General features: G+C 43.6%; 1 protein-coding gene, 1 long non-coding RNA gene and 3 other non-coding genes across 5 annotated transcripts; all 5 read left to right on the forward strand.

The window, feature by feature from the left end:
- Positions 1–1,494: 1,494 nt before the first annotated feature.
- On the forward strand, positions 1,495–6,270 carry RPL23A (ribosomal protein L23a). Its single transcript, XM_072138270.1, has 5 exons — positions 1,495–1,649; positions 3,900–4,080; positions 4,437–4,613; positions 4,791–4,860; positions 6,199–6,270. Exons 1-5 carry the CDS (start codon positions 1,625–1,627, stop codon positions 6,211–6,213), a joined length of 468 nt encoding a protein of 155 aa, XP_071994371.1. The 5' UTR covers positions 1,495–1,624; the 3' UTR covers positions 6,214–6,270.
- Positions 1,868–1,936, forward strand: LOC140120073 (small nucleolar RNA Z17). Its single transcript, XR_011853499.1, has one exon. It is a non-coding gene; the product is annotated as a small nucleolar RNA Z17 (small nucleolar RNA).
- Positions 4,654–4,722, forward strand: LOC140120069 (small nucleolar RNA SNORD42). The gene has a single exon (XR_011853494.1). It is a non-coding gene; the product is annotated as a small nucleolar RNA SNORD42 (small nucleolar RNA).
- LOC140120068 (small nucleolar RNA SNORD42) lies at positions 5,118–5,182 on the forward strand. Its single transcript, XR_011853493.1, has one exon. It is a non-coding gene; the product is annotated as a small nucleolar RNA SNORD42 (small nucleolar RNA).
- Positions 6,271–9,262: 2,992 nt separating the features above from the next.
- Positions 9,263–10,555, forward strand: LOC140116744 (uncharacterized). The gene is made up of 2 exons (XR_011852946.1): positions 9,263–9,459; positions 9,852–10,555. It is a non-coding gene; the product is annotated as an uncharacterized lncRNA (long non-coding RNA).
- Positions 10,556–26,305: the final 15,750 nt, after the last annotated feature.

Here is a 26,305-nt window from a genome sequence, read left to right on the forward strand (position 1 = left end):
AAGACCAGCGCGAAAAGACTCAAGTGCAGGAGTAGGTACAACCAATTTAGTAAAGGAGTAGTAGAATACTCATTTTTATGATTGAGATAAGAGGCATATAAGTAGTATCTTTTTGCGGTAGGAAGTGCAGCACACAGTGGATTTGGAGTTAAGGGAAAGGAGTAGTCCACAGCTTTATTTGCTGTATTTGATACATACATTGGTTTTACCTGATGAAGGCATTGGCTCAATGCCGAAATGCGTTGTTTGCAGACCGGTATTAAGAACAAGAATAAAAATCCTTTATACTCTTGGAAGATGTGCCTGTAGAGTGGTTTAACCCTTTCTTGCAAAAAATCTCTGAGTATTATAGTCTGTTCTAGGTGCGTCTCAAGTATTATAATCTGCTCTTGGTGGGTTTCCAGTATTATAATCTGCTCTTGGTGGGTCTCCAGTATTATAGGCTGTTCTAGGTGCGTCTCAAGTATTATTGGTCTGCTCTAGGTGGGTCTCAAGTATTATTGGTCTGCTCTAGGTGGGTCTCAAGTATTATTGGTCTGCTATAGGTGGGTTTCCAGTATTATTGGTCTGATTGTACAAATGCAGTATTTGGTTTCTGGGGTGACTTTTGTTCTGTACAGTATTTGTTGATGGCAATGTTAATACTGTAATATTATAAATATCTAATTGTATGTGTATTTGTTCCCCATAATCTGCAAAGAGCTGCAGAATTTGATGGCGCAATATAAATATAGATTAAAGATCTAGGGTTCTGGTTACTAGTGCGGCTCCTTGAAGTTGATCAGTATGACAATGCAGCCCTCGGACCTATAATGGTTGTGCCCTGAGGCCATGCCAATTTCTTACTTCTGACAAGTAGCTTCAAGATAGAAACAAGAAGCCATCAGATATTTAAATTGCTTAAAATACCAATAAAAGGAACAAGTTAATCTAATACGTTTAACTAGTGTCAGGCCTTGTTCAAGCAATATTATAGATCCAAAAGTCAGTGTTTTTATTTTATGTATGTTTAACGAATGTTAATGGTCAGATGTGGTGCTGTTTTTGGAGGAAAGAGGGCAGGTTTTTCTACCTTTATCTCATAACATGTAGGGGGTGGAGAAGTTGTCTACAAGTAAAATTTAATAGACTTTGATATTCAAAAACTATAATGAACCTAATTTTGGAGATTTTCTTGCAAATCAGTTTTTTTTTTTTTTTAAATAAGGATTTGTCAAAACTCGGTGTTGTTCTTTTCTGTGTAAAAGCAGACATTTTGTCATAGGCCACGCACGCATTTCAGTTTGTCTTCAAGAAAATGGCGTACGCAGTGAAGACACACTGTAAGATCAGAAATTAGAGCAATATCTGCTTGTTAAATTACCGACAATTAATAAACGCAGTAGTAAATTGACACAATTGAATACTGACACCCCGTTGCAGCGCTTGAGTAGCGAGCGGGTTCTTTAGTGCACTATGCTTTAGTCCACTACGCTACAATTATCTGCTTCCGCTCCACCTTGGGCTGACGAAGACTACATTTCCCATGATGCCTCACCCCGCGACCTCCTCTCTCGCGAGGTTTCCCGTGTCAGCCCGTGCTGATATTGCCTGAGAAACCCCTCGCCCTTCCTTTTCCCCCAAGATGGCTCCGAAAGCTAAGAAGGAAGGTGAGAGCTGCGGGACGTGTATGTGTGTTACCCGGGGCTGGCGCACTGATACCCGGTCGCTGAGCCTCGTAAAGTGCGGCAGTCACTGGCGGGGACTGCTGGGCGGGTGTACAGGAGGATAGGGGCCCGGATCCGTCCTCCATGCGGCTTTCCCTGCTTGAGGCCTGGGCCGCTACCGCCACATGTGAATAGAGCCCGTATTACCGGCGGCCGGGCCCGGGGCGCGTGATGTCCTAAAACGATCAAAGTATGAAAAGAGTGATTTCAGTTTTATGTACTGATGCCCCGGCCGGTACCGCATGGTGTGAACTGTGGCTTGTAATTAAATACTTTGGTTGTAATACATTTTGTACGTTTCAGTGCAACGTGATGGTTACTAGATCCATCCCCACCCTGTATACAGCTGCCTATGCCATGTGCTGTGTACAGACATCCTAGTGCTACCCCCCTACATGTGCAGTGTTTAGTGCTACACTGTGCTAGTGCTACCCCCATGTGCGGTGCAGGGGATTGGGATCATTCATTGACAGTTCCTCTCTCTCCACTCCGGACACATGGTCATGTTAACAGGTGATTGATGTTTCCTACAAGTACAGCAATGGGTTTCTATAGCAGTGGTGGCAAACCTATGGCACGGGTGCCAGAGGTGGCACTCAGGCCATTGCCACAGGACAGAGTTAACCAAACACTGAATCTCCCTGCAGTCCCAGGCATTTAGAGATGCTGCTCTCAGTGCTATTTTAAAGTGACACTTCATTGACTGTTTGGAACTGCGGGAAAAGTGAGAAGGTGTAGGCAGAACTGCATTATCTTTGGTGCTCATCCTGCTGGACCCACCATTCTTCCTGTACAAATAGACCCTGGAAAGGATTTTTGTTGTAGGTTGGGCACTTGGTCTCTAAAAGGTTCGCCATCACTGTTCTATAGGTTATGGATTGTAGGTTACACTATTTGGGAGATGGATATATTATATTATGAGACGGTTATATTATCACTGCCTGGTATAATTCACTAGTTTTATACCCCCTGTGCAAGTGCTATATTATCAGTGTTTATTCTGATACAATTCACTGTTTAGCTATAGTACTAATCCCCCCCCCCCCCTTACATCTGAAGTAACAATGTCCTTCTGTGTAGTATAACTTTCTCTGCCACATCGTACACTGTATTAAAGGGGTTGTTACCTATATATGTTGTTGTAGGGGATAATGTGCTGATCAGTGAGGGTCTGACTAGGAACCCCCAGCAATCTGGAGAATTAGGGACCTGTTTTCATGGGTAGAGCAATATGAGCGTGGGGGGGCCTGTCACTCCAGTACTAAAGAAGGGTCTGAATGTAGACTCATTCCCATAGTATTGAATAGACGTGCAGGACGCATGCTCACCTTGCTGATCCACCCATTGGTTGTCTGGACCCCCTTTTCTTCGGATTGTTGAGGACTAAGCAGTCAAACCTTCTCTCCTGTAGGTGGTAACTCCTTTAATATTGGGCTTCTGTTTAGTGTAGACTTGGTTGTAAAGTTGGGTGGACATGTTAGGCCTAGTTCGGACCTCCATTATCTGTAGCTTGAAGGTAAACTGTCAGCAGAAATTGACATAAACCACTACTTTCATATTTACAAGTAGCTCACACCTTCCAGATCACGTTTCTTTCATGGCCAAGTGTGGTGACATCACCCAAAAATATCAATTTCAAAGATGTAAATTGGTTGTATAAAGTCAAGGGGGTTTGGAACTCCAGCACTGATGTCAAGCTCTCCCCCACCTTAGAACACCCCCTTTGCTGTGATTGATGGTCCTATGTTAAAGTACATCCCATAATGACTCTCCTAAAGTCGAGTGTATGATGTCAATCACAGCAGTGGGAATGTTCTGAGGAGAGCTTCACTTCCGAGCTAAACTCTTCAGCTCCTTGACTGGAGGCTGAGTATCTGGATGATGCCACCACACTAGGCCATGAGACACATGGTCTGGAATGTGTTAAGATGGTTAAAAATATAATTGTAATGGTTTACTAAGTCCAATATCTTCTGACAGGTTCCTTTTAAGCGATTAGAGTTAAATGGATCAAAATCTGCACTGCTTTACAGATCGTATATAAACTTTATAAGATAAAAACATGGTGGCTGTATAGGACCCCCTTCTAGTGATCACATCTCAACTGGGCAAAGCCTGCTTGTTCCGACAACTCAATTTTGAAATCTTCTTCAAATTCTTAAATGTAGTAATTTATCTATTTTAACTCTTCAGCCGTCCCCGCCAAGACTGAAGCAAAGTCTAAGGCTCTGAAGGCCAAGAAGGCTGTACTGAAAGGAGTGCACAGTCACAAGAAGAAGAAGATCAGGACCTCCCCAACCTTCAGGAGGCCCAAGACCCTGAGACTTCGGAGGCAACCCAAGTACCCCAGGAAAAGTGCTCCCACCAGGAACAAGTACGTAGTTGTGGGGGACCAGGGTGTGTAATAGAATAGCTGCATATATTAAGTAGTACAGCATTTTCTTAGTCTATTTTTTTTGTCTGCATATTTGTGGCAGCTCGAGACATTAGAGGCACAAATGATGTTTTATAACGATCAAAGCCTGAATGTCTATGATTACTTATTTCTGCTGATGTACCTCTATTGTCTCTCCAGAGCCTTACAGGGCAATGCTGCATTTTCTAAGCATGCATCTAGTCTAGGGCATTTTTGAAAAGGCTGTATATAGCTCATTAAAGGACATCTGTCTATACCAAGCACGATGAACCAGGGACTCTTGCATATAGACTTAATATTTCTTTTTGTCCCAGGCTCGACCATTATGCCATCATTAAGTTCCCTCTGACCACTGAGTCGGCCATGAAGAAGATTGAAGACAACAACACTCTGGTCTTTATTGTTGATGTCAAAGCCAACAAGCACCAGATCAAGCAGGCTGTAAAGAAACTGTACGACATTGATGTGTCCAAAGTGAACACCCTCATCAGGTGAGTGCCCACCGCTACGGACGTGTCCGGTGTAATTCTTGTGCAGATGATGGAAACTTTTTATTTTACCTGATTTGTATTGATGTTTACAAAGGAACCACTGATGCATGAGGTGAGGTGAATGGTTTTGTGCGTTTTTGTTACCTGTCTAATATGAGATAATGTCTTGTGTTTCAGGCCTGATGGTGAGAAGAAGGCATACGTCCGCCTGGCTCCAGATTACGATGCCCTTGATGTCGCTAACAAGGTAATGTCCCCCCTCACAAGCCAAGCTGCTCCAGCTCCCCTGCTTGTATCCCTGATGATGATTTAGGGTCCCTAAACAGCCACTACTACCTAATGGGTTCAAGTAGCTGGTGAATATCTGCTTACTGCTCACATGGTGTATGCAAATTAGCCTCCAGTAGACATGGAGGTGGAGCGGTGTCCAGGACTGGTGCACCCAACTTCTCTGCTTGTTCTAATCTAGGGGAGCCATTAATAGTCTATAGTAGCCCCAACTGTGTGCAAATGATGGAAACTTACCACATCTGAATACATTGATGTGTTCAAAGGAACCACTGATGCACCTTACATTTAGCAATTGTTTGTAGAAACTTAAAGGGTTCCTGTCACATGCTGAATGGACATAATATATTTTTTAAATCGGAAACTTTTACTGATGACCGAAATAGACACTAGTTGCTGCAGATACGCTTGACAATGAATAGATAATGCACTACCAGCAATATGGATGTTAGGTCTGTGACTCTGTGTGCTGGCTGGATTCTGACTGTGGGGAAGCTGGGATTCCTTGCATCCTAGATCTTTGAATCCTGTCCTTACTGTGTACAATCTGCAAGATCCTTCAGTGACAGTCTGGGATTCATGGACTGACCATTGGCTAGCTTGTATGCAGATGAAATGGAAACACCAGCACTTCTGCATAACTTACGGTGATGTTAGGGAAGCTCTTTAAGACAAAGGTGGCTATCCGATTGTTAAACTGGAAATCCCAGGTCACCTTCCTGCTTCAGACTTCAACCCAGCCACTTCTATATGAGATTAAAGGACATCCACCAGGATGAAGTATTGTAACCCAAACACACTGACATACTGGTGAGTGCCCCCTCTGGCAAGAACTGCTTTTCTTGTAACTGCTTATGCCCTTGTCTTTACAAAAAAAAAGTTGATCAAATTATGCAAAAATGAGCCTGTGGGACTCAGGGCTTTATAGCTGTTAATTTTGAAGGCCATTTTATTTTGGAAAAACAAGGATATAAGAAGCAAAAAGCGCGGATCCAGCTAGAGGGTATGTACATTAGAATGTAAGTGATTGGTTTACAATCCTTCATCCCGGTGGTAAATGTCCTTTAAGATTTGCTTTTTCTACACATTGACAAATTTATCCACCTTCACAACGGCTCCTGTCTGTACATGTCATAGCCCCATGACTGGTGCAGTTGTTACCGTAAAGCATCTGACAAGCTCTTACTATAGGCAGCAATTGTAAAAGAAAATCTCAACACCTTCATGCATTATGTCTTTACAAATATTCATGGTTGTGCCACATTCTCACCAAACACCTTTTCTTTTTGTTTTACAGATTGGTATCATCTAAACAAGACGCCAGATGTTCTGTACAGAAATAAATAAAATAAACCAAACTTTCTTTTTCTGTGTTTTTGTGAATGGTGGTTTTGTATCAGGTAGTGTAATATACACAATGGGAAATGTCCTGTCACAGTGAACATGGGGAAAACAGTCACTGCATCATGTCTTAACATGTGGTGATGCAGTAGGCAAACTACATAATTTTACAGTTCCACGGGGGGGGGGGGGGGGGGGATCAGTGTTGTGGTAGAGCCCACTACTTTATCAGGAAAATCCCCATATTCTGCTACACTTGTATGGCAGTATATGATGGGATCTATCGGACAACCTAGGGGTAAAGTACACTAGGGCAGTGATGGTGAACCTTCTTGAGACGTAGTGCCCAAACTGCAATCCAAACCCACTTATCAGAAAGTGCTAACAGTAATTTAGACAGTAACCTATTGCAATCTTTTTGCTCCGTGCTGTACCACAGCTTTCAACGTTACTGAGGAAACAAATATTGTTGACAGGAGGGAAAATTTGGATTGCCTTTTGGAGCTTCCCCTGACAACCAAGAGCAGGAGCTTTGGTGATAATCTGACCCTGTCTATACCTTCTCTCCCTGCAGTCTCGGGTAGACCCTGATGCTTCACTTTAAAATAACACTCAGTGTGTCACTACCTGGGCCTGAATGAGCAGGATCCCTTAATCTCCTATCTGGTGAATTCTGTCCTGGTGCAACAGCCTAAGTGCCCACTGCCACAACTTCCCTAAGGAGTATGATAAAAGGTGAAAATAAAAGATTAAAAATTGTAATAAACCTAAAAATTCAAATCATCTCTCCCTAGAACTGATATAAAATAGTAAAAATCATTAGGTATCGATGCATCTGAAAATTCCTGATCTATCAAAATATTTACACTGCATTTAACCCTGTATATAATTGAAAACATCAAGTCACAAAAAATGGCACCACGCACAGCTCCGTACAACAAAGTATAAAAATTTATTAGCGCCAGAAGATGTCATAAAAACTAATTTTGTACAGGAGGTTTTAATGTATGAAAACATAAAACCAATACAAATTTTGTATCTGCGTAATCATATCGACCCAAAGAATAAAGTAGACATGTCATTTGGGGTGCACAGGGAAAGCCGTAAATTCTAAGCGCACAAGAAAATGGCACATGCGTGTTTTTACCATTTTCACTGCATCTGGATTTTTTTTCCTGCTTACATGGCATGGAATATTAAATACCATCACTATGAAGTGCAACTTGTTATGCAGAAAAGTCATCACAGCTCTTTACGTGTAAAAAGAAAGTCATATACAGGAACATGGGCCCTTTTTTTTTTTTTTTTTGGTCTGACCCACAGACTGCATGCCTTGCTGAGGGTGAAGGTTCCTGTGTTATATCAAAATATGATGCAAGGATGTCTGCAGCCCAAGGGCTTTTGGAAATGGACCTGTATGTTTGTCACTTCCCACAGGCTGAATAGACAAAAGTGGACGGGAGTCTTAGTATCCTACAGAAATTATGCAAGGATCCCCTGGTGAACTACAGCCCTGACACTTGAGTGCTGCAGTTCTGTGCAATGTGTTTAGTCTGTGGGCCCAGTACAGCGCACAGGCTGCACAGTCGGCTTTAACCACTTTTTGTTTTTCTTTGCCATACTCTCTGGACGATTCAGGCAGTGTGCATGAGGCCTAATAGCAGGTAGACCACCAATCTCTCAGGATGTCAAAATGGGCAGTGGTATGGAAGTTATGTAGCAAACCCTTAAACGCTGGAAGACGGAGGAATAGTAAAGAATATGCAATGTGACATCAGGGTCTCCTATTGGCACCAAAAATTTGACCTTTTCAAGTCCAGATTGTTTACCAAAAAAATACATACGTTGGATTTATTAAAAATTAGAACATGTGCCGTTCATGGACAAATCAATGGCAGATTGATGCATGTTGAAAAATGGGTATTAATGTCCCTTTTTCACAGCGGATTATGGCCATGTAAATGTGCAAGAAGTTGATGAAGTTTTTGAAGCCAAAAGGAAGTGTGGATAATGGTGAGAACATAATTTAGAGACATGCTGCCTCTGTTAAAATGCTAAACAAGTGGTGCTGGTTATTGTTTGCCTGCGTTTCAGAGGTATCGCCGATGTGATCAGCACAAGCAAGTACAATGTGCGACCGCACCTTGACGCTGCATTCATACATGGCGTTTACATTGCTTTTTTTTTTTTTTTAAAAAAACAACAAAACAGCTCTAAAGAGATTTGCCTAATTATATTGAGCTAACATTGGGTTTTGGAAACGAAAACACAATATAATTAGCCAAATCTCTCCAAAGCTGTTGTGTTGCGTGTGAACTAATCCTAAGTCTACCTGCGCATCTATACACGGAATTGACCCCAGCAATTCTACAATCGGGGTGGATCATAAATAAAATTTGCTGCTGTATTATCCTGGTTTTTTTGCAGTACAGGATCTAAATACAGTTTTTGAAGGCAAATTAAAAAAAATAGAACCATAAGTTAGGCCCCTTCCACACTTGCGTTGCAGATCACGTCAGAGTTTGATCAGGGAGCGATCAGGGTTTGGTCAGTGAAAAACGCGCATTTTGCATCAGAGTGCAATCAGTTTTCAGTCAGAGTTTGTTCAGTGTCTCAGTTTTTCACGCGCGTTTTCAATGCAATTTCAATGCGTTTTTCACGCGCAGAAAATGCGTGTGAAATGGGCTCAGGACTGAGCTCTATCTTTTCTATGGCAATTGATGCGTGAAAAATACATTGCACTTGTATTGCACTTGCATGTGTCTCAGAGTGTGATTTATTTTTGATGCATCTCCATAGACTTGTATGGTGCGTTTTTCATGCAAAAAAAATGCTAGTCTGAAAAGACCCATTGATTACAATGGGTCAGATTGCAATGCAAGTTCTGCGCGTCATAAGTTTGCGCAGAAAACGCGCTTGAAAAACGCAAATGTGAAAGGGGCCTTAATGCTTCCAGAGTCACATAAAAACATAAGCGTGTAAACAGACCCAGGATGTGTTGTGTTTTGTGTTTGTGATTTTCCTAGAACTCATCCGCTGGTTCTTAGAATGCTGGTCAGTGATGTAATAATGGTGCAATTGTGATCCAATAGTTGATGACTTGTTGACGTTGGAAAACCAAAGGCACATCGGTGACTTCATGACACCGCGGGCTGTGCTGGTACTTGATGAAAATTGAAGATCTAAGAAGTTAGGGGCATTCCCCAGAGATGAGGTTGTAAGTGTCTAATGGACGTATTGCAATGAGTATTATTTTACAGAAAGCAGTAACTTAGCTGTAATGTTTCCCCTTTCGGTGATCATACATGAGCAGTTATCAGACTCATATCATCACTCATGTTCCGATGCTTACTGCTTCCCTACTAGTTTCTACTTCCTGGACCGATCTCATTACACAGGAAATGCTAACTCAACCAATCACTGACCGCTACAGTGGCTTTCATTACTTTGATCATTTACTGTAAGTGTACTATGTAGACCAAGAGGCCAGAGTTAGGCCTACTCAAAGTCATATATTGTCCTAGGACAACACAACACATCTGCCAAATTGAGTCTTGACAGAAAAACTTGTTCTAAACCCCTCATTTCCTTTATCTTGTGTTTACACAGATAACTGTTTCATCATATAACCACCCGTGACACAAGAACAACATCTCCATGACAGTCTTCTGGTGAATAAAACCAATCTTCAGTGTGCTGCAGCTCCAAAATGCCTATCCCTGACAATGCCAAGCGTCCTAAGTACAATACCAGCCCCAAGCGTGATAGTCAGAAGAGTTACCATTCAAATAAGCCGCAGTGCCCCCAAGTTCACCACATTTCTTATCACACATCAGGTGGACATGAGATTGTTATTCAAGAGATGGCGCAAACCTTGAGAAACAGCTCTGCCCCATGTCATTGCTACCGCTCCCCTTCAGTCAAGAAGAATTCCAATCCCTGCACTTGTCCTCGTAACAATAAATGGTCTGGGGTTGACATGTGCCATTCTGGAAATACTAACAAAGCCATGGTCCAGGAGTCACCTTCGACGCACTCTTACACTTCACTTATAGAGGAAGCCCGCTCTAAGAGTCCAAAGAGAGATAATAAGGCGACCAGGGACTTGTCTCCACAAAATCGCGAAGTTCACTTTGAAAAACCTTCTTGCAAGTGCGGTCGCTTCTCTCCCACCAGTATGACTTTGAATAAGGAACATTAAATGTACGGAGGAGACACTAGTCATCTGATACACGGCAGTGTTACATAGGACATAGTCTACTGTGAGCAGGTGTAAGACATTTCCAATGCCATTAAACAACTTGCACATGTAATGTGGTCATTTCTTCCATTGTGTGTACTAATGTTGATTACATTTATGTGTAACAATGGTTGAGGAGTTTATGTATGGATTAAGTATAGCACTAAAATTGTATTCAACCAATCCAATGTTGCACCATAGTGCTGAGTGTAAGGAAATGAAAGGGAAACAATACATATCTGAGAACCCCAGTAAGTAATGAAGGTAGCCTATCTTTTAGATTATGTCTGGAACATGGCCACCATCTTGAAAGCAGCCATATTGGATAAAGAGTCAAGCATCATCAAAGAAGACCTGTGTTGCCTAAAAATGTATTTTGTAATATCTCTTGTGGTTCAAAAGTTATCAACCCAGAGATCTCATAAGATCCTCATACAGATTCAGCACCTTCAGCTCTGTATTCAACACCATATCAAGTAGCTGTGCATCACCGGGAACCTTCCAGGTTATTGTTGCAGCTTTCTGTGTTGATAACTATCAACCCCATAAGAGATATTGCAATTCTGGTCTATAGTTGTGGACTTTGATATGCTACATCATCACCTTACCATTGGAGAAACTTACCCTTGATTCAAGAGGGCGGCCATGTTCATCACAAAGTCTAAAAGATGGACACCCCTCCTCCATTACTTGCTGAGGTATATATATGTATATATATGTAGGATGTAAATTTTCCTTTAGATACTGAAGTAAAAGTGTCCTGGGATTTTTGACACACCTTATAGTATGTGCTAAGCTTCTAGAGGTGTAACAAGCATCTCACCATAAAATAAAATGGTGCTTTTTTTAACCCAAATTCTACGGTGCTATTTTGAATCATTTCAATAAAAAATTGCACTAGAACATAAGAACACCATTGTACTTTATTTTGTGGGGTTCTGCATCCTCTAACTTCTGGAAATCTATTAAAATGTACAGACAGTCCCCGGGTTACATACAAGATAGGGTCCGTAGGTGTGTTCTTAAATTGAATTTGTATGTAAGTTGAAACTATATATTTTATAATTGTAGATCCAGACAAAAAAAAATTTCCCCAGTGACAATCGGAGTTTCAACATTTTTCGCTGTAATGGGACCAAGGATTATTAATAAAGCTTCATAACACAAACCTTACAGCTGAACAGTGCAGTCTGGGACTAAAGTAAAGCATCTACAGAGCTTCACCAGAGGTCACAGTGGGCAGAGGGCTACGTCCCACGGGTCATCTGTAAGTCGGGTGTCCTTTAGTAGGGGACCGTCTGTATATACCTAGTTGCTGTGTAGTAAGGAAGTTATAGGATCATTAATACAGTATGTTGATGCAATATTTTAAAAAACGGAAAAGTAGAATATTTCCTATATAATGCCCCTCAATTTCCAAAACGGCAATGGGTGACTGCCTGGGTGTCAGCTCAGGCTTTTTTCCCTGGTTTCCCCTATTTGCTGTGCTGATCTTTTCGGGTATCTTTGCCCACACTCGCCACTGCAGCATTCAGGTGTCAGGCTTAGGGTGCAAAGATGATATCCAGTGGCAGGAGACCAAAGGCACATTGATGAGTTCGGTAATAGCACCTGGACCTTGACCTGTTGGGGGACCCTGAAGCTGACCAGTCATCTCGACCAAATGCTGGATGTCTTGGACATTCCGAGGATCAGCCACAGCTCATGTCCTTCCACTACTCTGCACAATGTACTATTGGAGGGCACAGAGGTGACTCGCTGGAATCCACCAGCATGGAGGGAGCACTGACGTCCCATGTGGGTTCCATGTGATGAGGCTGACACCCTGCTCCCAAGTGTTGCCAATGTCAACGGGCATGCTGACCACACCTGAGCTCCGTGGTTGCACATGGTGAGGCCCACAACCTGCTCTAAAGCATCGCCAAATCAATGGGCATGCCAGGCACACTTGTGCACCGTGGTTACACGTGCTGTGGTTCACACTACATAGAGTGCCATCTGAGCACCAAGATGCACAGAATATCCCACAAGGAGCAACAGATGACCACAGTACTGGAATCAGACTGCATTGCAGCACTCTAGAGCACCAGGCATCCGAACCACCAAACACATCATCACCAAAGGTTCGGTACCAGCCCCATCCACCTTCATTCCTCCCTTCCCCAAAATGTTCTGTTCTCTCTCTGTCTTCTCTTTGGTGTGTCCTCTAAATGCATGTAACAAATGTGTTACTCTATGCAAGTAACCTGTAACATATGACTGTAGACTATGTACAACACAATTTCCGTATGGGATCAATAAAGTATATTGTATCGTACATATGCCTTGAAAACATCAAATCGACACAAATGGAACTGTCCCTGGGTCCTTACTATGATCCACCGCCTGCACCCAACCCAGGAGATGGCCATCCAGCAATCAGTAGCCTCATTGGTGATCCCCAAAAACCACTAATGCACTGACATGGTGCATACAAATAACACAGAAGTAGATTGATGGTTGAGCCATTTCACAAATGACTGGTGAACAATAGTTGTGAAGGCAAGCCAACACATTTTCCTCCATATTGGTCAGTAGAGGCATTTATATTATCTATACGTTATTAATTATGCCAAACTTTTTCAGCAAACTATTGTCAAAATCTATTTTCATGTACTTTATGTGAGTGAGCATCTTTAGGCCCAGGACATAGTGCAGCAAATTATTGTATAGTGGTGCATGGACTTTGTGAATCTGGTGGGAAGTGTGCACCAACTATTCTTTGATGAACCTTTAGGATAGTGTGCGACACAATTCTGTCGATTCACAGTAACAAATGTGCATGGTTCGAATTGGCACTGGACACTTTATAAATACATGTGCAAGCAGTTTGCATGTCCTTTTCAGTGCAAAGTCAGACTGAAAACTGGCAAATGTTGGTCAGTGTGTCCTTAGACTTCTGTGTTGGAGGCTAGAGAAAAAAACACTGCAAAAAGTAATGAAGCTCTAATTTCTAAAAGAAGTGACAAACATCAAGATGGAATTCAACAAAGTTTCTTTATAAGTAAATAGGAAATGGACACTGTTGTTGTCTACTCTGTGACATCATAACCTTCTGGTTTAGTGTGGTAAAGGATCATCTCTGGTAATCAAGCAGGTGAGTAGGAAGATATTAGCATGTAAACTTCCATCTGGACCCATGCCTTCAAAAGCCACAACTTTTTATATTTTTAACCTTAAAGAGGACCTGTCATCTATAAAAAAAATGCAAGTAAGCAGCTCCTAGCGCTACCACATTTTTAGCAGTGATAAACTGCAAGCTTTATCGCAACCCTCCTGACTCTGCCACTGTTGCTGCCTCACATATTGCTACAGGTGGTGCTGCCTGTGGCAAGAGGCTCAACTCGCTTCATAGCTGGTGCACCCCTAGCCTCCCTGAAACTTCAGCTGGGACCCATTATTACCTACATGGGGAGTGCCCCAGGGGGAACCTGGTTACCATGCGGCATCTACCTCTTCTTACCTCCTTCTGCTGGCCTTGACAGGTGCTATGTGTGCTACCAATTCCTGGTTCAAATCTGCACCCATATACTGTCAGTCACCCTGTGGGTGCAAATAAGAAAAGGGAGGAATGGTGGGTGGAAGTCTTGTACTTTTCAGAAGATAAGACCCTAACTGAAATCCCCTACCCGCTGTTATGTTCTCCAACACTACTCTCCTATACCTTTTAGCCAATCAGCATCCACCCCGTTGTCCAAAAACAACCGACCAGCAGCTGACCCCACTCCCCTTTCCCACGATCCTCAGCCCTTTTATTAACCCCTTCAGGGTTTTAATATTTAACCTGGTAACTATTATATGTGGAGACAAATCTGCTTCTAGAGATTACAATTTCCTATAATAATCTTATATAACGGCATCATATTTAGTAGCGCTTTACAACTTAAAGGTAACCTGTCACCAGGGACCGTATTTTCACTAAAGACAGGTTTTTTGAAGCTAATCATACCTGCAGTGCAAATATATCTTTCTGCTTTTTCTAATCATTTGCATTACAATATAATTGTGTGTTATAACTTACCTTGCACCCTCACAAAATCCTGGGGTACTTTCAGGATTGGGCTTTGGTTTGTGTGTTATTACTTACCTTGCACAAAATCTCCCACTGATGTAATCTCACCAGGCTGTGACCTCTGTGATGGAGCAGGAGGAGCTGTACAGGAGCACAAAGGTGGGGGCCAAGCTCTGAGGAGTGAGCAGCACAGACAAGTCACGTGTTGTTTTTGGAAATGTATCCAAACCAAAGCCCAACCCTGGGAGAGGATTTTGTCAGGGTACAAGGTAAGTGATAACACACAATTATATTGTAATGCAAATGCTCAGAGAAAGCAGAAAGACATATTTACACTGCAGGTGTGTTGGGCTTCTGCAACCTGTCTTTCGTGAAAATGAGGTCCCTTTAACCCAGCAGTTTTCACTTTACAACTAAATTAAGAGTGCAATCTTACAGGGGTAACAACATGGGGGGAAGGCGGGTTCTGTTGTAGATGATGGGATTGGAGAACATTAAGATCCTCTTCCTGGCCAATCACTGCCATGGCTAGTAGCTAGGGGCATTCATTTGCCAGATTGGCTGCGCAGGTTGCAAGTGTCGCACCCAAACCCCAGTTAAATAGAAGACAACATACATTGCACACATCTGATTGGCTGCACTACCTTTGTGATGTAACGCACAGGCCATAGTGATGATAATGGTGACATGGAATGTTGAGGTGGCTTACTGTAACATCTTGAAGACATCATCGAGCTGGTGGGGCTAAGATAAAGTCAGAGGAGACATCATAAACAGCGAAATGAAGTATGAAATATGTAAATCATGCTCTTTAAAAATGTCTAAACTACTGTGTATCTAATATTAAGAATACATGACATTCATAATTACAGGGCAAAAAGATAGGCTTTCTTTAACAGATCACTGCTAGTGTCACTGATGATTATGGAAAAAATCTGTACACTAACATAGACATCTGTATTACACTGTGTAACGTGAAGAAGAGCTTGAACAAGCGATCAGTGGATCACTTGTTCAAGCCAACCTGTAAAAGTAAAGAAAAAAAGTTAAAAACATTAAATAAAAACATTTTTTAATAAAAAGAATTAATTAAATAAAGTTAAAGTCCCCTAAACATAAACATTCCCTATACACATTTAATAAAGTAAAAAAAACACAACCCCCCCCCCGCACATATTTGGTATCGCTGCATCCGTAACAATCCGTACAATAACTCAGAAACATTATTGGGCTCGCGCGATGAATTCCGTAAAAACCCCAAAAAAATCGCCCAAAATTCTACATTTTTCATAAAATCTCTTCACAAAAATGTTCTAAAAAGTGATTAAAAAAGTTATGTGCGCCAAAATGATAGCACTGAAAAGGACAACTCAACACGTAAAAAATAAGCCCTAAACCTGCTCCGTCAACGAAAAAAATATTAAAGTTACGCCCCCCAAAATATGTTGAAGTAAAAAAAAAATAAAGAAATTTCCACTATATTAGTTTTTCTGTGAAGTCATCAGGGGCATGGGGGGTCCGGCGGCGTTCGGTTACCATGACAACTTCGGGTCATACAAAGACCTAAGGCTGTCTGATTTTAACTCATTCATTACAATGTGTGATTTGCATATTGTAATAAATGATGTGTAAAATCCCCATATACTGCCATATTGGTAGGATCAATCAGACAACCTAGGGTTAAAGTACCTTAGGGGGTCTGAAAAATAGTACAAAAATTTTTCAAAAAACCCTAAAAATTAAAATCACCCTCCTTTCCCTAGTACTGATATAAATAAAGAGTAAAAATCATAATTATGTTAGGTATCGCCACGTCCCAAAATGTTCGATATATTAAAATATAATAATGTTTTTTTCCCGGCGTTTAAAAGGAACCTGTCACCAGGAGACCCATTTTTAGCACTCCCGCAGTACCCACAGAGCATAGTACATACGCTGCCAAAGTGTTTTTATATTAAAAAATAGGTTTTACAGAAAAAAAAGATATGTTATATTGTACCTTTCAATACCATGTGCTGTGTGACTAGGCACTGTGTGTGGGAGTGGCTGTAAAGGAGCAGTTTCCCCCCCACCCAAGGGAAACCACTCCTCCATGTGTCCTTTTCAAATATATGAAAACACCCATCACTTGGCTTAGCGACGCCCCTTGCTCCTCTACAGCCAATCCCGAGTGTGGGGAGTTATTCATATATTTGAAAAGGTCACATGCAGGAGCGGTTTCTCTTGGGTGGGGGGGGGGGGGGAAACTGCTCCTTTACAGCCACTCCCAGGGGACAAGTGCCTAGTCACACAGCACATGGTATTGAAAGGTAATGTATAACATATCTTTTTTCTGTAAAAACTTTTTTTTATACAAAAACACTTTGGCAGTGTATGTACTATGCTCTGTGGGGACTGGCTAAAAATGGGTCTCCTGGTGACAGGTTACCTTTAACCCCATAATAGAAAATAGTTCCTAAACCTGAAAATTCCACTTTTTTGCCATTTTGAAAAATATAAAACATTCAATAAACAGTCCTATAGTCCTTAACCCCTTCCCACTGCAGCCTTATTTCGTTTTTGCGTTTTCATTTTTCACTCCCCAAATTAAAAAATCTATAACTTTTTTATTTTTCCATGTACAGAGCTGTGTTATGGCTTATTTTCTGCATAACAAATTACACTTCAAAATGGTGGTATTTAATATTCCATGCCATGTACTGGGAAGCGGAAAAAAATTATAAATGCAGTAAAATTGGTATAAAAACGCATTTGTGCCATTTTCTTGTGGGCTTGTATTTTACGGATTTCACTGTATGCCCCAAATGACTTGTCTACTTTGTTCATTGGGTTGGTACGATTACAAGGATACCAAATTTGTATAGGTTTTATATACATATATTTATATGTTTTTATACATTTACAAAAATGAAGATTTTGCCATCTTCTGGCGCTAATAACTTTTTTATACTTTGGTGTACGGAGGTATGGGAGGTGTTGTTTTTTTTTGTGGATTTTGATGACGTTTACAATGTTATCATTTTTAGGACTGTACAACCTTTTGATCACTTTTTAAAGAATTTTTTTTTTTTTTAAATGGCAAAAAAGTGGCATTTTCGACTTTGGGTGCTATTTTCCGTTACAGGGTTAAATACAGTGAAAAACCGTTATTATATTTTGTACCCTTGGGTACTTTAACCCTAGGTTGTCTGTACGATCCTATCATATACTACCATACTACTGTATGGCAGTATATGGGAATTTTCCTCCTCATTCAGTATATGGGGATTTTCAATCCTTGGCAAGATGGCGGCGCCCATCTTTTTGAAGCCGGCAGCAGCTTCGCTGGCGACGATCAGCTGGAAAACTCCCGCGATACACCCACAATATGCAGCAAAGATGCAGCCCCTGAGCCCTCTCCATGCACCCGCACCCGGCATGTGACGTAGTATGACGTCACATGTCAGTAAGGGGTTAAAATGGTATCACTGGAAACGTCATCAAAAGTGTAGCTCCATAAACTTAAGTATGAAAAAGTTATTACCTCCAGAAGATGGCAAAATAAAGAATTTTTTTTGTACTGGAGGTTTTAATTTTTGTAAATGTATGAAAAAATTATAAAACCTATATAAATTTGGTATCCCCATTATTGTTCTGACCCAAAGAATAAAGTAGACATGTGAAAGACGTAAAATCCAAGAAAATGGTGCAAATGCATTTTTTCACCAATTTCACTGCATTTGGAATTTTTTCCCCGCTTTCCAGTACACGACATGGAATAATAAATACCGCCACTATGAAGTGCAATTTGTTACGCAGAAAACAAGCTCTCACACAGTTCTTTGCCTGGAAAAATTAAAAGATAACTGATAGGGGCATCTAAAGTTACACCCCCACTGCAGACTATAAACTTAACTAATCTGAGTCAAAATAGGACTTTCTTTTCATTTTCACATAACTTTGGATATTGTTTTAATAGGTAAACGGGTGAAATTTCATATAAAAGAGGGAATTCTAGAAAGAATATTTCGGGTAAATTAAGAATATGATCAAATTAATCACTAAAAAAGTATGTTTTCTTTATATTTTCACAGGAATTTCTAAAGACAACCTTTAATTGTATGACCTGCCACCATTCTCCTCCATGAAAACATCCGGTTAATAGCGTGAAGCCCACCATAAATCATACAAATTACAAGCTTTGATTACACCAGATATGCCCTTCTCTAACAGTCAGCAGAGCTCGATTGGGTATGACAGCAAGACCCGGCCAAGCAGTAGCCAGGGCTCCTACTCTCACCACTGTCCTGAATGCGGTGGGATCATCCAGGATCTTTTTACTGTGTCCTATCACAGTAGTAAGAAGGAGCGCTCACACTCTCCTGAGCGCTCACACTCCCCTGGGCGCTCACACTCTCCTGAGCGCTCCCATTCTCTTGAGCGCTTCCACTCTCCTGAGCGCTCACACTCTCCTGAGCGCTCTTCCTCTAAAGATGGATCGTACAAGCATGAGAAGTGTGAGCACAAATACAGCGTTAAGTTCTACCCTGACGTTCAGCAGAAGGACCTTCAGCAGAAAGACTCCTCTTCTGCTTGTGGCATCCAGATAACCACAGTTCATGGGAAACACTGTGACGCGCCTGCAATGTGCCTAAAGATTAAGTGCTCCAAATGTAAAGATCTAAGCAAGACTTTACATAGCAAAGACTCGTCTCGGCAGATCCATGACCCAAGTCACCAAGAGAAGGTCTGTAAATGCAGTGTTTCTGTCACTCCGACCCATAGTGGCAGACACCTCTAAGGATAACCATAGGCAAGAAGCCAACTCAGCTGAGACTCCACGAACCTGTTATCTCTACATGTGAACTGTAGATCTGAAAACATCTTCACCTTTTAGCAAGAGCAAAGCCTGCTCCATGTATAGTGTGGATAGTGTTTTCTTAGCTGGTAATTCAATAAACATCTTGCATGTCAATTCTGCCATCTTATTGAATTTCTCTATGACGTGATGACAAGATAATCCAATCATAACATGGACAGTGAATGAGAGTGCAGGAGATATCAGAGCACTGTGCTAAATAACTCTCCTGGTATTAAATGCAGCAACAAGATTACACTTGTCAATTTGTGAGAACATTCTTACCATACTGGTCAATGGCGGATCTTCATTAGGGAGGTGTCACGGGTGCTCCTGCGACCTATGTCTCGGGTCGCGGGCACACCCGTGTACCTCCATGTGACAGTATGACAGTACCTCTTTGTGGTGGCTGCAGGCTTTCACACCCGTCCACGCTCCAGCAACGGCTCCTGTGGTCCAGCACGCCGCTAATTGTCGCTGTCCGGCTGCCCTGCTATATAGCCTGCCTCTTCCTATGACTCCTGCAGGATCTTTGTGCCCAGTTGCCTTAGAGAGAACGTTGTTATTGAAACTCTTGTGATTTATCTATTGTGACCTCTGTTTCGTTTCCCGACCTCGATTCCCTGCCGCCTGCCTTGACTGTTCCCAACTCCGATCCTGGGTCCTGACCTCCTGCCTGACTTCGACTCTGACTCTGCCGTCTCTGTACCTTGCATTGGCCACTACTGCAAGCAAGTCACGTCCTGCAAAGTGACCTGGTGGTATCCCGCCGCAGCAAGTCCAACCCGCTTTTGCTGGACTTAGGATCTGGTGAATTCCAGGTGCCACTTAGACTCTGCTCCCATCATCGCTTGGGGCAGTTCAGTGGGTCCACCACCACAATCTGGAGAGTAAGATATGACCATGGATCCCACCAAGGTACCTCTCCCTGAAGATCTCCATGCATGCCCAGCAGCTTAACCAGCTTACCGCCATCATGCAGCAATTATTGGTCGCCCAGCAGCTGCAACTAGTTCCTATGGCACCTCCCACTGCAGCGTATTCTGCAGAACAGACTGCGTTTGTCTTTGCCTTCCAAGTATGACGGAAGTGCCAAGTTGTGTAGGGGCTTCATCACCCAATGTTCATTGTGTCACAGTTTGGAAGGGCGAACTGTCAGAGAGTCTCTGTAGAAAGAGTCTGTGGACCCTCTGGACCACCACAGGGGTTGGTATCAGAGCCGCAGTGGCAGCCAAGGTAACTGATGCAGGAAACAGTCCGAGTCTGGAATGATAGCAGGAACACAGGGAAATACTGGTAACGTTGGTTCCAGACCAGGAACGGACCACAGGGCACACAGGGATGGCATGACCTCAGGATGACAGGACCACAGGATGACAGGACCTCAGGGAGGCAGGACTTTAGGGTGGCAGGACCTCCACTGGGATGGAGACCCACCACTGGGAAGCAGGACCGCCACTGGAATGCAGGACCGCCACAGGAATGCAGGACCGTCATAGGAATGAAGGACCGCCACAGGAATACAGGACCCCCACAGGAATACAGTAAACCCAGGAACATAGAGGAACACTGGAGTACAGACACACAGAGGAATCCTGGAAATGCTGGAACACGAAGGAACACTAGGAAACACAGGAGGCTTTCACTTCAGGGATAATGACTTGAAGATCCGGCAGGGGATGCTGGGAGCCACTGGATTATATAGCAGAGCCGGAAATGCCAGCGCCAATCAGAAGGACGCCGGCCCTTTAAATCCAGAAGAGCCGGTAAGCGCAAGCACCCTAGAGTCCAGGGATGCGCGCATCCAGAAGCACCAGGAAGCAGGCTCGTGGACAGGTGAGTCCAAGAACGGGATAGCCGAGGTGCCACATAAGGGGGCATGGGTGTAACCGCGATCCGCGACATGGATCGCTGGGGGAACCCGTGACATAGGTCCGGGCTTGGGAGCCGCGCGGCACAGCGGAACACGGGTGCACCCGTGATCCGACACATGGATCGCGGGGTCACCCGTGACACACTGCACACCGAGCTGATGCCTACACAGTTAGCTACATAAAGGTCTAAGGTGGCATTCGTTGTCAGCCTACTATCAAGGAAAGCCCTGGCATGGGCCAACCCTGTGGGGTACACCTGACTGTTTAAGGAAGGTACCCCTAGACTGGGGGCTGATGTTATTAGATGCAAAGGGGTAAAAGTTTGGATACTATTGCACTTTAATAGGGTTGGTGATCTGTGCCTTTAAGATGTGTTCTCACTCCTCCCCTGTTGCTTACCTCATAATGTCCTCCCCTCCTACAGGACCAGAGGGTATATATTTGACTGATCACTCAAGGATATCTCCCTCTTTTAGGCAACACTCAAGCTGTCCCTCCCTCCCTCCCTATGTTATTAAGATGTTGTGTAATTTTGTAATATTTTACCTTTGTATTTTTCGTTAATTTCAAGTCACAGCAGGCAGAATGGTGGAAGATTTGAGATGGTGATTGCTCGGTTGGCCGACTTGGCAGCTGGGAGTCCAGCTGGCATACAGCTTCCAGAGCTCAAAAATGTGTGATTCTATTCCAAGTGCCTGATTTTGGATATTACGGGTTAATACACTCACCAGCCACTTTATTAGGTACACCTGTCCAACTGCTCGTTAACACTTAATTTCTAATCAGCCAATCACATGGCGGCAACTCAGTGCATTTAGGCATGTAGACATGGTCACGATAATCTCCTGCAGTTCAAACCGAGCATCAGTATGGGGAAGAAAGGTGATTTGAGTGCCTTTGAACGTGGCATGGTTGTTGGTGCCAGAAGGGCTGGTCTGAGTATTTCAGAAACTGCTGATCTGCTGGGATTTTCACGCACAACCATCTCTAGGGTTTAAAGAGAATGGTCCGAAAAAGAAAAAACATCCAGTGAGCGGCAGTTCTGTGGGCGGAAATGCCTTGTTGATGCTAGAGGTCAGAGGAGAATGGGCAGACTGGTTCGAGCTGATAGAAAGGCAACAGTGACTCAAATCACCACCCGTTACAACCAAGGTAGGCAGAAGAGCATCTCTGAACGAACAGTACGTCGAACTTTGAGGCAGATGGGCTACAGCAGCAGAAGACCACACCGGGTGCCACTCCTTTCAGCTAAGAACAGGAAACTGAGGCTACAATTTTCACAAGCTCATCGAAATTGGACAGTAGAAGATTGGAAAAACGTTGCCTGGTCTGATGAGTCTCGATTTCTGCTGCAACATTCGGATGGTAGGGTCAGAATTTGGCGTCAACAACATGAAAACATGGATCCATCCTGCCTTGTATCAGCGGTTCAGGCTGGTGGTGGTGGTGTCATGGTGTGGGGAATATTTTCTTGGCACTCTTTGGGCCCTTGGTACCAATTGAGCATCGTTGCAACGCCACAGCCTACCTGAGTATTGTTGCTGACCATGTCCATCCCTTTATGACCACAATGTACCCAACATCTGATGGCTACTTTCAGGATAATGCGCCATGTCATAAAGCTGGAATCATCTCAGACTGGTTTCTTGAACATGACAATGAGTTCACTGTACTCAAATGGCCTCCACAGTCACCAGATCTCAATCCAATAGAGCATCTTTGGGATGTGGTGGAACGGGAGATTCGCATCATGGATGTGCAGCCGACAAATCTGCGGCAACTGTGTGATGTCATCATGTCAATATGGACCAAAATCTCTGAGGAATGCTTCCAGCACCTTGTTGAATCTATGCCACGAAGAATTGAGGCAGTTCTGAAGGCAAAAGGGGGTACAACCTGTTACTAGCATGGTGTACCTAATAAAGTGGCTGGTGAGTGTATATAAAATAAATAAAGCTGTGACCTAATTTTCCACCCAGCAAGAAGTGTCTGTCATATTTTGGAAGTTACAGTTTACTGATATTTGTGTTATGGGTAAACAATTAAAGTGCCCTTACAGGTGGTTTACCTAAGGTGTTCTGTTGCATGCCCTCCAGTCTCTCTGGGATAGGAACAACCTGGTCACTGCCAAAATCACTGCATTCCTTGCTGAATTCCAGTCCGTCTCTAAGGAACCAGCACGGGCATCTTTTGCTGAGACCGCTATGTTGAATTTGCGTCAAGGTTAATTGTCAGTTGGCGACTATGCGGTTCAATTCCTCACTCTTGCCTTCAAGCTCTCTTGGAATGAAGCGGCCTTGGCCGCCACCTTTAAAAGAGAACTATCTAGTCGTATCAAAGACGCTGTCTGCACGGGATCTGCCGTCTGCCGCATCACTTTGCTCCCGTCTTCCAAAGATGACCACAGCCGCCCTTCTTGTTTGTGCAGAAGAGGCCATGCAGGTGAACAAAGCTCGTCTGACAACCCAAGAGCTCTCCAGAGGACGACAGGAGAATCTTTGCCTCTACAGTGCTAGCCAGGAGCACTTTCTCAGGACTTGTTCACTCCGTCCACAGTGTCCGGGAAATGCATGCACCTAGGGTTCCTGGGAGAGGTTAGAGTAAAGCCTCCTTACATCTGAGCATACCTGTCCTCCTCAATTCTGGGACAGGCAGCCAGTTTAAAACTTATGACTTTCTGGATTCTGTGATCCATCTTGAGAAGCCACTAGTAATCTTGTCCGTCAGTGGGCAGATTCTCTACGATCCGGTCCGGTACCGCACTGAGCCTCTCTGCCTGCAAGTTGGGGCCTTGCACAAAGAAAGACTTTCCTTTTATGTGCTACCCTGACCTACGTCTTCTCTCCTACTAGGTTTTCCGTGGTTGTAGCGCCATGCTTCCATGCTCAACTGGCAGACTGGGGAAGTTCTTTATTGGGGACCTGAATGACAATAACACTGTCTGGTGGCACTTCATCCTGTACCCACCATGACTTCTCTGGTGTCCTCCAAGTCTCTGGTGGGTCCCCACTTCGTATATAGACTTTGTTGTTGTCTTCTCGGAGAAGCAAGCAGAGACTCTACCAGCACCTACTACCACCCTACGACAAGTAAAACTAGACTTCTCCTCTGCCTATCTTCCGCAGTCTAACGGGCAAGTGGAGAGAGTCAATTAGACGCTGGGCTTCTGTCTGTGGCACTTTGTTTCCACTCGACAGGTTCACCCTGTTACTTTGGGTGGAATTCTCCTATAATTTTCTGGACTCTGCCAGTGCCGCTCCCTTCTTTGTTGATTTTGGACAACATCCACGCCCACCTTTTCCTCTCTCCGTGCCTTCTGATGTTCCAGTCCATCTGGGAGCAAACTCTTCAGTCTCTGCTTCAGGCGTCTGCCCTCACCCAAAATCCAGGCCGACAAGAAACACAGTCTCCCCCCAGTCTTCTCTCCGGATGATAAAGCGTGTCTGTTCTCCAGATATGTCTGGCTGAAGATTCCCAGCTAAAAACCCATTCCTCATTTCCTGGGTGCATTCAAGGTGCTGAACCGCAGTAACTCTGTGACTTACAAGCTTCGTGTTCCTCCCACCATGCGCATCCTGAAATCCTTCCACGCCTCCCTCCTTAAGCCTGTCATGCCGAACTCCTCCTTCTCCTGAGGCTGATTCCACCAATGTATTTGAAGTAAAGGAGATCCTGGACATGAAGTCGGTTGCGGGAAGTGGTTCTTTTTTATCAACTGGAAGATGTTCGGGCCTGAAAACAACATTTTGGACCGCCGTGTTCTTCAAAGGATCCTTCAGGCCAAGAAGAGGGGGAGATGAGGGAGGGTACTGTCACGGGTGCTCCTGCGACCCATGTCTGTGGTCATGGACACAGATTTTTTATCGAAACGCGTAAGCGAGCAGGGTCTTGCGCCATTGTTCCCCTGTTTTCTCTGTCCTGTGATTCTGCCTACCATGTGTATGCTTTTTTAAACTGAAAGAATAAAGCTGGAAGATTGGTATTTTTATCTTAAGCTGGAGTATCCTCCTTTTTCATATTACCATAATGCCAGTACAGTGCAGTTATCCAAATGAGCACTAGATGGCCCTACAGGATCAGCCGCTGCTATTTTCCATGTTTAGCTTTCCCCACATAATGATTTCTCTTGATTTGTAAAAACACATTGGGGCAGATTTACTTACCCGGTACGTAGCGTAATCATGGAATTTATCTCCACACGACAGGCCCAACACCTTCCAATGCCAGTTAGTTGGGAAATATTGAAGGGCTCTATCCGAGGGGTGTTTAGGGCACATGGGGCGCGACTTAAAAAGGAAAATTCCGCAAAATTGAAGTCATTATTTTCTGAATTAGGCTCCAAAGAAACCACCAATAAATCTCGCCCTACCGACTTGTTGAAAATGGAAATTTCAGCCATTAGACACAAGATCCTCCAATTACTAGATCAAAAGAGTCTGTGTTTTAGAGATAAGGTTAAAAAGACTACTTTGAGTATGGAGACAAATGTGGGAAATTGCTTGCCAAAACTTTGCATCCTAGGGCTCCGCAGTCGCCAGTTATGTCCTTATATTAATTTCAGGGTACTATAGTAAACTCTCCGAATGAGACGCGGCGCGTTCTCTTCGGTGGATTCGGGTCCGGCTGGGATTCATCAAGGCAGTTCCTCCGACGTCCACCAGGTGGTGCTGCTGCTGAAGTTCCCTGAAATGCACTGAAAGGGAACCTACCACCACGAATCTACCTATAAAGGTAGATCGGGTGGTAGGTGGATGTAAGGGACGTGAGGATAGCTCTTTTTAGAGCTAATCCTCACGTCCCCGCTAACTTTAGGTACACTTTATTCCCCTAATATGTAAATTTCGTTATGCGGCTACTGGGGCGTGGAGTAGCCGGCACGAGGCTACACAGCGTGGCTACTCCACGCCCCAGTAGCCACATTACTCCTCCTACCCGGTTGCGTGCGGCGCGCAGCTCCTCGTAGCTGCGCGCCCTCGTCCGTCATGATGGCGTTCTGCGCATGCGCAGAACGCCGGGCGACGGCTAAGCAGTCCCAGCTCCGAGGCCGGAGCTACTGCGCAT

This window comes from Engystomops pustulosus, chromosome 2 (assembly GCF_040894005.1).
Source record: "Engystomops pustulosus chromosome 2, aEngPut4.maternal, whole genome shotgun sequence".
Classification (NCBI taxonomy): Eukaryota; Metazoa; Chordata; class Amphibia; order Anura; family Leptodactylidae; genus Engystomops; species Engystomops pustulosus.

Coding starts and splice junctions, on each gene's coding strand:
- RPL23A (XM_072138270.1), top strand. CDS start 1,625: ATGGCTCCGAAAGCTAAGAAGGAAG. Junction 1,650..3,899: donor TCCGAAAGCTAAGAAGGAAG/GTGAGAGCTGCG, acceptor TTAACTCTTCAG/CCGTCCCCGCCAAGACTGAA. Junction 4,614..4,790: donor AAAGTGAACACCCTCATCAG/GTGAGTGCCCAC, acceptor CTTGTGTTTCAG/GCCTGATGGTGAGAAGAAGG.